The following is an 18,710-nucleotide window of genomic DNA, read 5'->3' as shown; positions in this document are numbered from 1 at the left end:
AGACGCATGGTGACCATAATCAATCATCAACAGACGGCCCCTCATTTAGACCAAAAAGAACAGATGTTAAAGGACACCGTTTGTCCAGGTTGCCCTGTTTTACACCTTGCAGTATTTCCAAAGTGCAACCCATAAATCACCGGGAAATTATAACAAGTAGAAGACTGACTAGTTAACACTGGAATATTTAAACATTTTGCTCATTTTAAATGTTAAGATGAACTGCCTTCAAAAAGGATATGGCTTGTCAAATGAGACTCTTGTTACATGAGACACAGTTTGACCCTGGCGTTTAAATGTAACTATTTTAGAAGCAGAGAGCAATTCACAGGGGAGACGAGGGAGCGATATAAATATTGAACATTCAATCAAACAAAACAGAAACTCAACAATGGAAGAGGAAAGGAAACAACAGAGAGCTAATGATTCCTCTGTCGCCGTGCCAACAGAACGCTGAGTAATTCCGAACACAAAGACACCAAACTTGGACCAAATTCCACACATTTGTCACAAATATAATAGAATGTGTGCAAACAAAAAGAAGTCCCAGAAGAAGAGATGGAAAAATAAAGAGCAAGAAAGAGAGAGAAAGAAAGGAGCTTTTACTGAATTAGTTGTAGAACCATATGGTGTAGGGTTGGGTCTGGTTAGATGCCTTTTGCAATTCACCCTCCCTCACCCAGAGCAGAAATAAAAACAAAAGATTTCCTCCTGAATAGAAAGAGATGAACAGATGTTGAATGGAATGAACAAATAGGTTAGTGGTTGCTATTGGATCCAGCTAATTACATTATTTATGTTATCCCCTTCTTAACATAATCCCAAACAAAAAAACTGTTTACTCATTAGACAACAAAAAATAAAACATTAGGAACCGGAAAAACTAAAAAGACAACGTATACGACTAAGTAAACTTGTGAGAATAAAATGTTTGTGTTAGATGGCTGAAGTTCAGAGTTCCTGTTTCGGCCACCCCCCACCCCCACCCCCCCCCCCCTCACCCCCCCCCCCCCCTTCTTTTCAGATGTAAGGCCGACAACCGCTAGGAAGCTGCCTGGTTAATGTAGGTAATGTGTTTGGTCTTTAAGGCTCTTTGTAGTGGTAGTGGTGTGTGTGTGTGTGTGTGTGTGTGTGTGTGTGTGTGTGTGTGTGTGTGTGTGTGTGTGTGTGTGTGGGTGATTTCTACAGTATCCGTAGGGAGGAAGTGGTTGACTTTATGGAACAACAGAAGAAATGCTGTGTGAGTTTACCAAGCGGTTCGTCCTATAATTAACTGTGATTAACATTTAACATTGTTTTATCGCCTATGGTAACAGCATTAAACAACACACACACACACACACACACAGGTGGTGGTGGGCTAGCACAGATGCTGCATTCAAATTTGCGCTGGTTACAACAGGAAAATTATCGTGCATCAACAGGAAACATGAATTGTAAGATATTTTTTGACACAACGCTTGTTAGGTCAAATCAAGTCTCAACTTTACAGACAAAAAACGACTAATTTTAAAAGCCTTCCTTTGCCTTGAACACACTACAAGATTTTATTCCTGCTACAACCGGATAATCAAATGAAGACACGGCATCATGTCTAGGCAGGAACTATAAACAGGCTTTAAGGAGATAGACACAAACAGGAAATGTTGAGGCTGGGGATGGAGATGATGTAACACAGAAGGTTTAAACCCAGAGGCACAACACCACAGCACTTTAGGGAATGCTAGTGAAGCAGACTAGACAGATCACACTGGTTGTTTGAGCAGCTGAAATGATCATTAATACGAATTGTAATAAAACAACCTTCCACTGTGCCTTGTATTTACTTGAGCATTTCTTCCCTCGTACCGACCTACATCTGGACTCACTGAGCCATCGTATGCTATACACTGGACAGAAGCACAAACACAGCCTCACACCCAGTCACACGCACACACAAAACCCGACTGCTGGACCAAATTTGAATGCTCTTTAGTTTCAAACTGTCGCTCGTTCCTTTCGACGCAGGGAGGCCCCTGGCTCACTCCAGGTTCCTAGAGGGCAGCTGGAGTGGCTCCGATACCCACATACAAACACCCACCTCCCGCTGTGTCTAACGCCAACACACGCGACAGCTAGCAGTGTTGAAATGGGAAAGGTGATGGATAGATTGGGAATGAAAGAGAGAAAATTATGGGGGGTGGGGGGTGAGATTGAAGAGGGGAAGGCGAATGAAGAAGTTGGAGGTGGATTTTTGTCGACACACACCCTTTTACAGAGATTGGTTTTAAGTTGGTAAGTGCTAGCCAAGAGACCTTCGTACTGTTGATTGAAGGAGGCATTTAAAGAGTCCTACAGTGTTGTGCAGAGCCAGCTGGGGACAAACACAGACAGACAGACAGACATCCTCATTAATCATAGATGGTATTTGTGCCATTATGTTGCTGTCTTTTCAGATGATGTCTGATCTTCCTTTTCCAAAGGTCACATTAGCCCTTATAAGATTAAAGCTGACACACGGGGAACACAGCCAACAGGACCTCCGTCTAACATCCACAGAAAACAATCACATTAAAGAGAAACAAAGCCACACATTCATAGTCTATAGGCCGGGAATATGGAGGAAAAATTTGCTTTGAGGGTTTCACCAATTCAGCGTGCAGCATAATGAAACACTAACGGCACATCTACAACTGGACCGCAAGAGTCAGTATACGGCATCATTAACTACGCGCTAGCTCAGGAAATCAGCGAACAGGCAGAGCCGGATGGAGACCTCCCTACATTCACCTCCTGTGTGTCGCCAGGTTACAGACGCGTCACTTGGTTACAGATGTGTCGCCTGGTTAAACGTGTGTCGACTGGTTACAGACGTGTCGACTGGTTACAGAAGTGTTGCCTGGTTAAGTGTGTCGCTTGGTCACAGATGTGTCACCTGGTTACAGATGTGTCACCTGGTTACAGATGTGTCACCTGGTCACAGATGTGTCACCTGGTTACAGATGTGTCACCTGGTCACAGATGTGTCACCTGGTCACAGATGTGTCACCTGGTCACAGATGTGTCACCTGGTCACAGATGTATTGCCTTACAGTGCCTCTTGTGCCACATAGGGTGCTGTGAATTAGTCCAGCACCATCCAGGGTGGATGTCGGACATGGATGCCTTATATCCTTAGGCTCTAGCAACTCGTTGTGGCAGGTCAGGGGGTTGCAAGCTCAACCTGGGTTGCCTGACAGACAGTGAACTCTCCTCCATCATGTGTGTACCAGCCAATACCTCATGTGTATACCAGCCAATACTTCATGTGTGTACCAGCCAATACCTCATGTGTATACCAGCCAATACTTCATGTGTATACCAGCCAATACTTCATGTGTGTACCAGCCAATACCTCATGTGTATACCAGCCAATACTTCATATGTGTACCAGCCAATACTTCATGTGTATACCAGCCAATACTTCATGTGTATACCAGCCAATACTTCATGTGTATACCAGCCAATACTTCATGTGTATACCAGCCAATACTTCATGTGTACCAGCCAATACTTCATGTGTACCAGCCAATACATCATGTGTACCAGCCAATACTTCATGTGTGTACCAGCCAATACTTCATGTGTGTACCAGCCAATACTTCATGTGTGTACCAGCCAATACTTCATGTGTGTACCAGCCAATACTTCATGTGTGTACCAGCCAATACTTCATGTGTGTACCAGCCAATACTTCATATGTATACCAGCCAATACTTCATGTGTACCAGCCAATACATCATGTGTACCAGCCAATACTTCATGTGTGTACCAGCCAATACCTCATGTGTGTACCAGCCAATACCTCATGTGTGTACCAGCCAATACTTCATGTGTGTACCAGCCAATACTTCATATGTATACCAGCCAATACTTTCTGGTTGAGCAGAGTATAAGAAGCCGAACAGTTTGGTGACACATGAATCAGAGGACATTCTAACCCCAATCCTTCCCAAAACATGTCCCCGCTAAAATGGTGTAAAATACCAAACTGCCTTTACAATGACAGGAATTTGACTGCACACACATGCACACACAATAACACTCACACACAGATGTGTACATACATACACACACACACACACACACAGCACATCTTTTCACAGAGATGGTCTGTATTTAGAAATGCTGTAAACAGACCAATTACAGCTAGATATCCAGACACCGATAACAGATGTGAGGGACCGTCTGTGTGTGTGTGTGTGTGTGTATATGAGTGTGCATGTGTGTGTATGAGTGTGTGTGTGTGTGTATGAGTGTGCGTGTGTGTATCACCGGTTTAGTCAGTTGACTTAAATAAGGTGTTTTTTCTCACAGAAGTCAACCTGTAAGTGCGTGGTGTAGCTCTTCCTTCTTTTCTATTTCAAACTGGTTGACTGGCTTATCTGACAGGGACACAGCGTACCGAACTGACCCTGTCTTCAGAGCTTCCAGATGCTTGATTTTAACTCAGGCCAAGACCCTCTCTTTCTGTCTCTCCCTCTCCTTCTCTGTCTCTCTCTTTGTCTCTCTCTGTTTCTGTGTCTCTCTCTCTGTCTCTCCCTCTCCTCCTCTGTCTCTCTTTGTTTTCCTTCCCCCCCTCTCTCTCTCACTCTCTCTTTTCATTTCTCTTTATGAAGCACCTCATAAAACCGGAGTCATTTGTGATTCTGTTCAGGGCTTGATAATCCCTGTCATCTGTCTCAACATACTGACGCCGTTTTATCCAGTCAATAACCGACGGGGCGTCCGGCACCAGATCAATACAGAGTCATCTTTTGCATTCAAGATACTAAATTACAGAGAAAAAACTATTGATTTATGTCTTCCTTTCTATTTTAACCTTCCTTTCCTTCCTTTTCTCTCCCTGTGCCGGTCTGCTCAGTAGGCACATTGAATGAGCAGGCTCTTTCTGTTACTGGGTGTTACAGAAATGGAGACCAGCATTTTAGGTAGCTTGGTCACCAACAAAATGACATCATCAAACACACATCTCAAACTGACTTCCAAGGCCTTTTCATTACGGCTCCTAACCTCTCCCCAAATGAGGCATCGCCTTGAACCGCTCAATTAGAATAAGGATTTATCAGCTGTTGTTCCCCACCCCCCCCCAACTCCTTCAAAGGCTCTATATTAATGTCCCATTTTGATGATGTCATGTCCTATCTAATCAGGGTCCAGCTGTGCAGTTCACATGACGACAGTCCCAATCACACAGCGGGATGTCTGCCAGGCAGCAATGCAGATGGTTGCTGTAATACTCTATATATAAATGCTGTATCAGGCCAGCTGTTTGAAGACCTACATTCCACTTCACTTCACTAACTCGGAGCACTTAACGGAGAACGAGGACAGGCCGGGTGTCAGAGGGGCCTCCGAAAGAATCTAGCGCCTGATTGTTCTAAACAAATCCTAACATTGTACGGTTCTGCTGTGCCCTCCAAGACCATGGAAGTCCCACACGCCCGGCCATTGTGACTGACAGGTTCCGTGTTGCCCTCCAGACTCACCCAGACCGGAGGAGTTCTGGTGGGGCTCGCCGCTCTCTCCGTTGGTGCCCTGTTGATGGTGATGATGATGCTGGTGGTGGTTACCGTGGTAACCCCCCATCACCTCCAACTTGATTTTCTTGGCCTTCATTGCCTCGGCCAGGGCCGCTGCTGTCAGACCTGAGGGAGAGAGAGAGGGGACGGTTTAAAATAGAGGTGGGGGATTGAGGGAGATAGAGGAGTCACGGGGGGGGGGGGGGGGGGGGGGTCAATGAGGTATAGATCAATGTCCTCTAGTATAGTGGATTATGGGCAACAGCTGGTTGTCGTAAGACATCTCCATAGAGACTCAGTAGAACACAGAATTACTTGTCTTAAATACATTATCCAGCAAATAAAACAGCCCGGCTTGACTTCAATGATACATTATCCAGCAAATAGGACAGCCATTCCTATATACAGCATCATCAACTGGTCATCACAGCCCAGTCAACTCATTACCCAGTGTGATAAAATCTCTACTGGTTATCACAAACAGGGATTGATTCCACCAAATCGGCTCTGAAATGAACCACCGGGCCAGTTCTTCCTCTCGTCTCCTCACTAAATGTCAAGATCACAGCATGATAGAAGCCCCAGCCCACCGTGGCTGGCGAGGACCATATCAAAGGTTTAATTCAGATTCACACTTGACTAAACAAGACTACATTCAGCTGAGCCTCTCTCTCTGCTCCTCTGCCTTTTCTCTCGTCCACCTCCCTCTTTCTCTCTCTCTCTCTCTCTCTCTCTCTCCCTCTCTCTCTCCCTCTCCTTTCCCCTCTTTCGGTCTCATGTGGCCTTTCAGTTCTAATCTCCTGTGCTGACATTGATGTTGTGACCCCTCCTCCAGTTAAAAGAGCTAAGACTCCCAGGCCCAGTGAGTGATACTGAGAGTAGGACTCTCTTTCAGAGACTCTCTGTGATGGAGCCTTTTGAACACACAGTAAAGAGGACTTTCAGAAATGGCTTCTTTTGAGGTGGAGAATGAGCCGATCGAGTTTCACGACAGCACACAAAGCGAAGGGCAGCTTTGAACATTGAACAGTGAATGCACACTTCACGGAGGAAAAGAGTGAACGGTGAATGCGCGCTTCACAGAGGAAAGAGTGAGCAGGGATTACACAACTCACAGAGGAAAGAGTAAACGTGGAATACACACTTCACAGAGGAAAGAGCGAACGTGGAATACACACTTCACAGAGGAAAGAGCGAACGTGGAATACACACTTCACAGAGGAAAAAGTGAACAGGGAATACACACTTCTCAAAGGAAAGAGTGTACGTGGAATACACACTTCACAGAGGAAAGAGTGAACAGGGAATACACACTTCACAGAGGAAAGAGTGAACAGGGAATACACACTTCACTGAGGAAAGAGTGAACAGGGAATACACACTTCACTGAGGAAAGAGTGAACAGGGAATACACACTTGATACAGGAAGTGGTGAACAGTGGAAGGGCAGCCTAGTGACAACATAAAAGACAGTACATAAGCATGTAGTCTGAAGAACAGGTGTGTGCGCGCGTGTGCGTGCACGCGTCTCACCAGTAGGGGGCATGATACCAGCTGACATCAGTCCACTGACAGAATGTGACAGGAGGTGCTGGTTCTCTGGTGATGTCATACTCTGAGCCCTCTTAGGCGGGCGACCAGGGCGCGAGCTGGAGACAGAAGACAAGACAAAACATTACTGGACACGCATAATTAGAGTAGTTACCCTTAAAACATTTACCAAGCGCTGTTTTTCCTAATCCTGCTGTGTCACTTTGTTGGTCTCAATGAAATACAATGAAAACAGAAAGACACCAGTTTGAGTTCTATGTTTTCATACAGTATATCTTGTTCACCCATGGGCCTTAATCCGTTCATTTTATCCACACTGACTTGTAAAGTGAGTGCGTACAATATTTCGTAAGAGCATGTGATACCTGCGTGATTTTAACTCACAACTAAGGGCATTGCATCGAGGCTACATTTTGTGGAAGATCTCAGCCATCTTAAGGTGCTTCCCTCTTTTGAGAGACAGGAAGTGAACACAGAGCTACCTCTGACCTCACCCAACCTCTCAGCCAATCATCCTTTGTCAAATATTAACACAGTTTTGCCTCCCTGTCTTCCCCTCATGCCCTTTAAGAACTTACCCTCTCCGCTCTCTCTGTCTCGTTCTCTCGTTCTGTCTCTCTCTCCTTCCATCCCCTAATGGCTCGGTTGCTTTATCTCCCCCAGCCAGAGAGTAAATAAATTAACTAAACGCCTTTTTTTTATCATGCTGAGAGACCTTTATAAAGACGAGAGGATTAGGGCTGGTTTGGCTCGGTGCTCTCTCTTCCTCCTCTCAACTCTCTTTTGCTCTCTCTCTCTTTTTCTGCACTCTCTCTTTCTGCACTCTCTCTCTCTCTCTCTCTTCTCAGCCCTCGACTTTAAGTGCTAAGAACACCGTCAATCTTGGTTGAACGTTTCTGTATTCGGACAATTCTCAATTTTATATATATATATATATATATATATATAAATATTTGATTATATCTTTTCATGTGACAACACTGAAGAAATGACACTTTGCTACAATGTAAAGTAGTGAGTGTACAGCTTGTATAACAGTGTAAATTTGCTGTCCCCTCAAAATAACACAACACACAGCCATTAATGTCTAAACCGCTGGCAACAAGTACACCACTAAGAGAAAATGTCCAAATTGGGCCCAAAGTGTCAATAATTTGTGTGACCACCATAATTTTCCATCACTGCCTTAACCCTCTTGGGCATGGAGTTCACCAGAGCTTCATAGGTTGCCACTGGAGTCCTCTTCCACTGCTCCATGACGACATCACGGAGCTGGTGGATGTTAGAGACCTTGCGCTCCTCCACCTTCCGTTTGAGGATGCCCCACAGATGCTCAATAGGGTTTAGGTCTGGAGACATGCTTGGCCAGTCCATCACCTTTACCCTCTTCTTTAGCAAGGCAGTGGTCATCTTGGAGGTGTGTTTGTGGTCCAAATTTAACACACCTGCTCCCCATTCACACCTGAGACCTAATAACACTAATGAGTCATTTGACACCAGGGAGGGAAAATGGCTAATTGGGCCCAATTAGGACATTTTCACTTAGGGGTGTACTCACTTTTGTTGCCAGCGGTTTAGACATGAATGGCTGTGTGTTGAGTTATTTTGAGGGGACAGCAAATTTACACTGTTATACAAGCTGCACACGCACTACTTTACATTGTAGCAAAGTGTCATTTCTTCAGTGTTGTCACATGAACAGATATAATCAAATATTTACAAAAATGTGAGATGTATATATATATATATATATATATAATACAGACCAGAACGTCGGACTAACGCAGACAGGGAAGCTGACTTCATTAATGTGTTTTAATTACACAAAAACATGCCTGGCTGCCACAGCCACAGAAGTAACAGAGCCAGTGGAGTCCGAGAGAGACTCATGAAGAGCGTGTGACATTTCAGAAAGAATGGTTTAATTAGGCTGCTACTGTAGCCAACCTGAGAAATCAGATAGGACATGGAACTAAACACGGGTAATCTCCAGGAGGAATATGACGAGATTCAGGAAGGACCTAAACGACGTGAGCAGACGAGATTACATACCTCCTTTTTTTACGATTTATTAATTAGAGATCTTTCGTTAGGATGGATGGCAGAGGACTGGATAAGCGTATCAATAAACTGTTCATGAAAATTCATCTTAAAGAAAACTTGGATGGAGAGATAGGGGGCAGAGAGAGGAAAACAGACAGAAGTAAAAAAAGGAGAGGGAGCCAGTGAGGGAGAGAGGAAAAGAGAGTAAGAGAGAAAGAAAAAGGGGGAGAACGCATTTAACCAGGCAGGGTGCCTTTCAGGACATTTAATTAAAATCTAATCCCGCAATCATTAAGGCTCACATAAATTAAGCTGTCATTCACAAGATTTATGGATTCCCATTTGCATATCGCATACAATTCATCAATTACTGGAGGATGAAAGGGGAGCAAACCCCTGTAGACCCACCCACTCGGCAGGGGGGGGCGAGGCAGTGAGAGAAAGAGCCAGATGAAGAGGTGAAATGTGAAAGAGACAAAGACAGTGAGACAGAGAGAGAAAGTGACCTGCTTCAGCACTGATGACACAAAACCCCTCACCGTGAAAAAAGGTCACATGGCAACTTCTGAATACGGCCAAAGGTAAATGTTTTCCTCACAGTGTTAATCATGAAGTCCGTGCCATGAGAGTCAACACGGGGGGAATGACTAACTCTAAGGGGTCAAAGGTCATCTTGGATTGACATTCCGATAAACAGGAAACAGAAGCATATAGGCGTCTAGACACCCAAGTAACCACACAGAAATGCACATCGAAGGGCTTGAAAGTGTGTTACTGCTTCGGCGTCGACGACTTTCTTGCTGGCCCGCTCTCTGACATCAAGCCCCACTTGCATTCTGGCTTTCAGCATCTCTTGGAATGTGCCCACCCAAAACAGCCACACCAGAGGGAAAACAGAACCGTTCGCTAATATCCCCAAATGTTTCCATGATGAGTATTTACTGGAACAACCCACAGAATGTAGCCTAGCTATAAATACACAGATCCGTCATTTTCTCTCAGTACTGTTGTGACAAAAAGGTTTGCGAGGTTAATTTGATGAGCTGATATCACCAGAGTTCCCGGACCTGCATAATGAGTTGTTATTATTGTCACTCATTATTAGGATAACCAATAGGGACGAAACTCGTTATTATTTGAACCAATGGGGACGTGACAGGTGACCTTCTCCTGTTTTGGGGGAGGGGCACAGCCATGTGAGTAGAGTTTGGCACTGAAGCAGCAGGGTTGCTCGCGACAACAGAGGGTCTACATTACTAACACATGTATTTGTATACTCCAACAGGAGAGTCAGGGTGGCAGAGCCAGAAGAAACACTCTCCTTCCCTCCACTGTACTGTGCTCTTTGGTAAGAAATAACAAGGAACATTTTCCAGTGAGCAGCAGACAAATGGTCCCTGGTTCAAATCCCTGCGATGAATAATATGTTCCCGGTCTCTCTCTCTCTCTCCGTTCCTCTTGCTATCTCTCTTCCAGTTTCTCTCTCTTTGACACTAACCTATGAAGCTGTGGTTAAGCATGACATCATGACTCTGATTGCAGTGCATTGAACTTTGTAAACTATAAAAGCCTTACTGGGCAATTGGTAACCCCCTCTGAGAGTGCTAATTGTTTGTTGACATGCCTGGGAAATGTGTCAGCTGAGTAATACTACTGTGAATAACTCCAAAACTAAACGTCCTGTCTCTGTTTTGTATAGGTTTCATATTGTCCCATTTCTGTTTTGTACAGGTTTCATATTGTCCTGTTTCTGTTTTGTACAGGTTTCATATTGTCCTGTTTCTGTTTTGTACAGGTTTCATATTGTCCTGTTTCTGTTTTGTACAGGACAATATGAAACCTATATGTTTCATATTGTCTCTTACCTCTTTTGCAGGGACTTGCTAAACTGCATATTGTCCTGTACTGAAACGTAATTGTTGCGCAGAGCCGAGGGGGCTGGGCTATCTATGTATTGTCCCAAGGCACGTCAGTGGAGAGTGTGGCCCTGTAAAAACCAGACCTACAGGACAATATAGTTTTAATCCATCCCATGTATCCCCCCATCCTATGTGGGTCAGAACAGGCCATTCATGCTCCTCTCCCTTTGTCCTTCATTCCATGAGGGTTCAATGGTCTACAAAAATAGGCTGTTTTATCCAGAGCAGCGAATAAATCAGGCCTTCTGTTTTCAGTGGCTCTGAGCTCGACAGTTAAGGGATGGAGTGAGCACGCACACGCACACGCACACACACTTCTTTTACACAGAACATGCCAGAGGTTTTCCTCAGAAGGACATCCTCACTGTCTCACCGAAACCATAGAGGTGAAAATACATTTTGAGCTTTCATCATTTTCACATCTTCAAAAAAAATTACTTCAAAATGTAGTGTTAGTGAATTCCTCAGATTCCTCAGACTGTGTCTATTTCTCGACTAACTAATTTTACTTCCCAAAACGAAAGTTCCCTCAATTGACGACGTCCTGAACATTCTCTGTTCGTGGGATTTCAACTGAACTCTAAATGTCCACTGCAACAGACAAAATAAAGTGAAGTCAAATCTTTTGACGATTTATAAATCATCTCCAAGATTACCCAAGAAGTAGACAGGAAAAAAACACAGGAAAGCTGATTTAAGAAACAACCTATGTGGATAGAAACGGCCACTTCCAAATAACTCCCTTTTCCTACTGTACATGGTGCACTACTTTTAACCCAGGCCTTGGTCACACACTACTGAGGGAATAGAGTGCAGTTTGTGACCACTTTCTTAGTCCCTCCATGCCACGGACGGTTCTAAACAGTGGTGTGGTCACCCGGGGTCACAGCCTAACTACAAAGCTCAGGAACGTTCCGGTAGTTTCACTTCCCTAATGAATTATTGTTTACAAAAACCTGCAGGAGTTCAGGAGTACGAGTGTACACACACACACACACACATGCAGACACGCACACGCACACACACACACAGGGCAAACGCACTTCCACATAATCTGTTACTGAAAGACCTGATGTATCGAGACAACAGCCCCAGTAAAAGGCTGTGGTTATTTAATAGCAGTTCAGGTCCCCTTCACAACAGATTGTTTGTTTGTTTACACACTAATAGATCACCCGTGGGAATGTGTGTACTACAGAAAGTGTGTGTGTGTTACTGTATACCCCACAGCCCTAACCCCACAGCCCTAACCCCACAACCCTTAACCCACAGCCCTAACCCCTTAACCCTTAACCCCACAGCCCTTAACCCCACAGCCCTTAACCCCACAGTCCTTAACCCCACAGTCCTAACCCCACAACCCTTATCCCCACAGCCCTAACCCCACAGCCCTAACCCCACAGCCCTTAACCCCACAGCCCTTAACCACACAGTCCTAACCCCACAGTCCTAACCCCACAGTCCTAACCCCACAGCCCTTAACCACACAGCCCTTAACCACACAGCCCTAACCCCACAGCCCTAACCCCACAGCCCTAACCCCACAGCCCTAACCTTAGACCTGTAACCTTAGACCTTTAACCTTAGACCTTTAACCTTAGACCTTTAACCTTAGACCTTTAACCTTAGACCTGTAACCTTAGACCTGTAACCTTAGAGTGTTAGCACTGGAGCCTGAGGACCAAAGCCATAACCCTAATAATCAAATCCCAGGACTTTAATTTATTCCAGGAAACCCAATCCAGAGAACATTGACGTGACAAGAAACAATTAACCAATCACAGATTATCAGATCAACAAAACAAGGAAAATAAGAAACAATAGAAGACAAAGTTACAGACACACAACATTCCCTGACACGCGCAAACACATTCCGGCGTTTCAAACGGGCACAGTCAGGGAGAGTGTGATGCCACTGTTTCTAAGTCATATCCTGCGATCTGAAACTCTCTCATTAAAACACATCAAACAATCATCAGCCGTCTCCAGGGCAACCAGGCTCCATCTTAATTGCAGCATTACAGAAGCTGATAATTAGTCGTCACGGCGAGTGGGCCATAGAGTGGCGAAGAGGAGGTGGCTCCCTGCAGGGTCGCCTAGCCATGGAGATCACTGTGAGGTTACAGAATCACAGGTAGTAGATGGAGAGACACGCTTCCTACTTAAAAAACACTTCTGTTTTGTTTGAACACATTTACACACATCAGCAACAGCAGGGGAGACCTGATGGGGTTTTACTGTCTGGTCGAAATATCCAGCCTCGTCATTGCATTATTTCTGAGTTCTGACTACTGCGGTGTGTTTTGCGTGTGTGTTGCGTGTTTATTGTGCGAGCTGGTTTTGAATATGTTTTTGCGTGTTGCATGAATGTGTGTGTGTATGTATGTGTCTGCTCTGTGAAGTGGAGTCAGACAGCTACGGTTCCCTGAGGTAGGTTTAATGAAAAGCCTTTCATGGAAAAGTCATCAAGCAGAGAATGAAGGAAGGCTGAGACACGTGTGGTGAGCTGCAGGGGGGGGGGGGGGTTGAGTGTGTGTGTTTGTGTGTTTGGGTATGTGTTGGGGTTGGGGGGGGGGGGCTGGCGCATGACCTCTTCTCTCAGACTTTAATTAAAATCTCACCCAGACGTCCTCCTCCACACCACAGCCCAGTTTCCCACAGCTCTACCCGCACACACACACACACACACACACACACACACACACACAAATATTTATGTATGCACACACATGCACACAAAAATATGCAGGCACATAAACTGGCTTGTATTTCTATTTTTCTGGGGACCAAAAAATAATAATAATAATAATAACAACCGTGACCTTAACCTCAATAACCAAATATTTATGCCTAATCTAAACCTAGCCCTAATGCCTAGCCCAAATGCCTAGCCCAAATGCCTAGCCCAAATGCCTAGCCCTAATGCCTAGCCCTAATGCCTAGCCCTAATGCCTAGCCCTAATGCCTAGCCCTAACTCTCAACATAAAAGTAACCCTAAGCCTCTTACTAACACAAATTGCAAGTTCTAAGATAAAAATATAGTTTGTCCCTGTGGGGACCAGCAAAAGTTCCTAAATAAGGGGGAATTTTTCATGTTTGACCAACCTTGTGAGAAATTCTGGTCCTAATTCAATCTGCAAATTAAAAACACAAAAATATTGGACGCACACATCAGTCCTCATCTCAGAACACCATCCAGTGAACCTGGCTAGCCACAGAAAAAACACCACAGACATTCTAACAGACAGTGAATGAAGCTAGCCACAGGTAAACCACCACAGACATGCTAACAGACAGTGAATAAAGCTAGCCACAGAAAAAACACCACAGACATGCTAACAGACAGTGAATGAAGCTAGCCACAGGTAAACCACCACAGACATGCTAACAGACAGTGAATGAAGCTAGCCACAGGTAAACCACCACAGACATGCTAACAGACAGTGAATGAAGCTAGCCACAGGTAAACCACCACAGACATGCTAACAGACAGTGAATGAAGCTAGCCACAGGTAAACCACCACAGACATGCTAACAGACAGTGAATGAAGCTAGCCACAGGTAAACCACCACAGACATGCTAACAGACAGTGAATGAAGCTAGACACAGGTAAACCACCACAGACATGCTAATCCACTGATAATACGTGTTACTGAGGGCACTGGAGATAATAAAAATAACAAATACTGTATGCCAATCTCTCTGTCTGTGTGTGTGTGTGTGTGTGTTACTTGAAACATAAAGCGCTAGCCCCCCCCCCACACACACACAGCAGCTGGAGATTAGCACAGGTGGAAGAGTAACAAAGCAGAACAAAAGACACACACACACACACACCTGTCACTGGAACCTACCAGCACTACGGAAGACAGGTAATGAAAGAATTGGAAGTGTTTCAGTCAAAATTGTGGAACATTTACAGGACAAATCCAGGGCACTACAAATCTAGTGGATGACTGACTGCCTGGCTGACTGAGTGACTGGTTGAGTGACCGGCTGAGTGAGTGAGTGACTGACTGACTGGCTGGCTGGCTGGCTGGCTGATGGCGTAGTAAATGTCTGAGAGGGTAAAAAGAACGTGTGTGTACCTTCAGGAAAAAGAGGAAATGTGTATGTGATGCTGATCTGTTGTTAGTTCTGTTATCTTCTCTCTCCCCTTTTATCTCCCCCCCTCCCTCTCTCACATGCCTCCCCCCATACACACACACCCCAAAACGATATGACACACAGATACAATATCTGATTGTCATCTGTCTGTCTGTCTGTCTGTCTGTACACAGCAGTGTAACGAACGACAGGAAACAGAGACACAGATCATGACTGTTTGAATAATGATGACAGGACAAGGTGAGGTTGGAGATTTCGCTCCCTCTTTTTCTCTACTTCTATCCTAACTCTGCCTCCCTCTCTCCCCCTTTTCCCACTCACATCTCCACACAACACTGGTTCCCCATTTCCTGTCTTTAATCCCATCAGCAACAGGGAGGGCCTCTGACTTCTGTTTGGTAGCAGGAATCCGATCCTTCAAACTGATACCAGCTCACATTCCTGCTCAACATTCAGGGGCCACGATTGGACAGGGCATGAAGACTGTGTGTGTGTGTATGCGCGCGTTTCATTTCGGTTCATCAATAGTGTTCATACAGTGTTTTTAATACATTCTAACAACTTTCTCAACACAAAACAAACACACACACGTTGTGGCGATGTGTACCCTTTTGTTACACAGGGACCCCCCCCCCCCCCGAGAGGCTAATGGGGAGGTCTTATCCCTGAAAAAGATGACAACCAACTCAGCTGTTTCTACAAACACTTCCCAGAAACAAAACTTACAACAACAGGGACAATTAACAGCCGACCAGTTCCCAGAACCTAGATGTCCAAATGTCCAATGACATTTCATCTAATCATCCCGTTATCGTTACTGTTCGGGCTGGCCAGGAAGCCATGACACATTTCTCTTCTCAATTGTGGGAGGTCACATCCATTAAGCCAGTGTGTGTGTGTGTGAGCTGTAGTACAGTGCTGTTAGAGTATAAACAGCCATATGACAGGAGTAGAACAGTGGATCAAGGACCTAGAAAGATGTCTGACATCTTCTAGTCCCCTAGAGATATGGTGGCTGTCTTTTTCTAGCAGCAGAGTAATAATATCCATGCCTGGCTATCATCACGGTCACACACACACACACAGTCTCTCTGTCCTTACCCTTCACCAGTGTTTGTGTGCAACAGTGTTTCATCATACTGTCAGATGAGAGGACCCTCTCTAAAGACTTGAAAAGAACCAAAGGGTCAAAGGTGTTAGTCTACCTCCCTCCCTCCCTCCCTCTCGCTCTCTCCCTCCCTCCCTCCCTCCCTCCCTCCCTCCCTCCCTCCCTCCCTCCCTCCCTCTCTCCCTCCCTCCATGTTTCTGTCTCTCTCTCTTCCGCAGTCAGGTGTTAAAACACCATGGAAATGCTTTGTTGGGGCACAGCTTTAACAAAGACGTAAATGTTTTCAGACACCTGTTAACATGTTTCAGAGATTACTATCGCACCCCGAAAAATAAATAACACCTAGAAAGGATTGTAACAAAACAGCAAAGACCTGTTAATATGTTAGAGACACATCGCCCTGTGAGACGAAAACAAGGTTCACCTGGACTTGTTTTGAAGTGCCAGAAGTGCTGGTAAATGGAACCGTTTCTTTGTGTGTTTGAGAGAGGATTAGATTACCTCGTTATGAAAAGACTCTCTGTCGGGAACTATTATACTGGTGCCTTACTGGCATGTGAACAAAAAAGCCTGTGATCTCAACCTCAAATCATTGGTGTGTAACTTTGTACAATGACCAAGTTCGGAGTTAAGCCTAGCTAAGGGCTTTGACTCAAAGTAGAGTCATTGGTGAGTCACACACAGTTCTTGTATTTGAGGAGGTAAGTTTCCCCCATTCTATGTAAAGCACTTTGAATATCTTAGTAGGCAGAGACGTCACTACATTAATACAATCAATTATTATTATTGCTGTTGTGGAAATAAAATGTAAAATACATGAAGTCCTATGATATACTTTATTAGAGATGCAAGGATAAAGTGTAGCAAGAAACAAACGTATTCACCTCAAAGCCCTCCCACTGAGGACACGTTGAAAATACATCTTTCAAATTATTTGGCTCAGTGGGTTGTGACAAAGGTTAAAACAACTCTTTCCAAACAGTATTTTCACTAGGCCTATACACTTACATCCAACAACTGATTAAATCATAATCAAATTTAATTAAAAACAAAATCACCCCCAATTCGCCATAAACGTTAGAAGTTCTTGGGAGAGGTAACGGTAGAGTTCTCTTTCCCGAATTAACCTACCTGCCAAACGGCACCCCTGGTCATATGGATCCTGGTCAAACGTAGTGCACTAACTAGGGAATAGGTTTCCATTGGGGACGTCACGTGTCATCGCAGTACTAATGAGCCATACAGCAGGTCAAAGGGAAAGTTAGAGGAACCGGCTATGTACGTAACGTACGTAATTAAATCACAAACACATAAATATAAATCTCTCAGAGCACGTGCACGCCTCACCAGCTCGTCCTTTGGGCTAGAACGGATTAATATGATTAATAGTATATGACAGTCAGCTACACGCGGAAAAGCGAAAGGAGAAAAAGAGCAGGCTAAATGAGCAACTGTGTGCTTTAAACTGCCGCTTTGGGCCAAATTGAAATTAATTAATTTCTGTGACGAATCCGTTTCTATGATTGACACTGGTACATGCAGGTAGATGGAGTAATGGAGCCTAAATTTTGTGAGCGCGCATAGACACCCCCCACCCCCCCATCCGTTACAGGCTCAGTTTATGCAATTTGAATATTTATTTTAATATTGTAAAACTTGTCACAGCTCAACTTTTTACATAGGCCTAGGCATATGAGAATAAGTACACCAACTCACCTGGCGTTAGTGCAGTCGTTGTACAGCGTCTCGAAGTCTTTACGGGATATTAGCTTACATCGGTTGACACCGGGTTGGATAGCTCCGAGGCCCCGGAGAATGCGGACCTGTTCCACGTTACAGACCACCGGGGTGATCTCCAGCCTCTTCAGCTTGGTGTAAACAGTGTGCAGCCCGCCCACCAAGTGCTTTAAGAATAGGTCGAACGCCTGCGGGAGGCAAATGAGCTCGTTGTCTTTCACCGTGAAAGAAGCCAACTTGGCGCCTTTGACCTCGACCATTTTAACCTCGTTGTTCTGCGGAGTGTTCTCTACCGGTGACGGTGTCGAGTAGACGGGTTTCACGGGCAGGACACTGACGGGTGCACCGGGGCTCCCGGCAGGTACGCCTACGGGCAAGAGATCCGCTCTAAAGGGGTTCAGTCCGGTGAGAGCGCTAGACGGTGAAGGGGATGACGACGTAGTTGCTGGTGGCGGAGAGTTGGTTGCTGGTGAAGTCGGTGTTAGAGGCGGATGGACGAGAGGAGTCGAGGGCATGAGAGCAGCCGGTGAGGCCATGGTCCTTAAACAGATTAAAAACAAGTTGAAAGTCTCGAAAGTCAAGTGTAATCTGCAAAAAGTGTCCCGAGAGAACGATATGTGGAGCTCCGCGGTAGTTTTGTGGAGAAAAAAAAGAGAGATCGGAGAGAAAGAGAGAGAGATAAAGGGTCCGTACGTCAGGACAA

At 45.0% G+C, this 18,710-nt stretch overlaps 1 protein-coding gene across 4 annotated transcripts in view; it reads right to left on the bottom strand.

Annotated features, from left to right (window-relative positions):
• Positions 1-18,710, bottom strand: part of dachc (dachshund c) — a 28,595-nt gene extending 9,885 nt beyond the window's left edge. For 2 of the 4 annotated variants that reach the window (XM_013140000.3, XM_020042307.2), the window contains exons 1-3: positions 17,987-18,709; positions 7,074-7,189; positions 5,508-5,666 (exon numbers count right to left, since the gene is read on the bottom strand). In XM_013140000.3, the coding sequence (XP_012995454.1) occupies positions 5,508-5,666; positions 7,074-7,189; positions 17,987-18,543 (832 nt within the window). In that variant the 5' untranslated portion in view covers positions 18,544-18,709. Of the gene's footprint in view, positions 1-5,507; positions 5,667-7,073; positions 7,190-17,986 lie in introns of all 4 variants that reach the window. The other 2 variants (XM_020042306.2, XM_010886701.4) reach the window with 2 other exon arrangements.

This window comes from Esox lucius, chromosome 22, assembly GCF_011004845.1.
Source record: "Esox lucius isolate fEsoLuc1 chromosome 22, fEsoLuc1.pri, whole genome shotgun sequence".
In the NCBI taxonomy this organism is placed as follows: Eukaryota; Metazoa; Chordata; class Actinopteri; order Esociformes; family Esocidae; genus Esox; species Esox lucius.
Note: the sequence above shows the minus strand (reverse complement) of the source record. Positions and strands in the feature narration are given on the sequence as shown.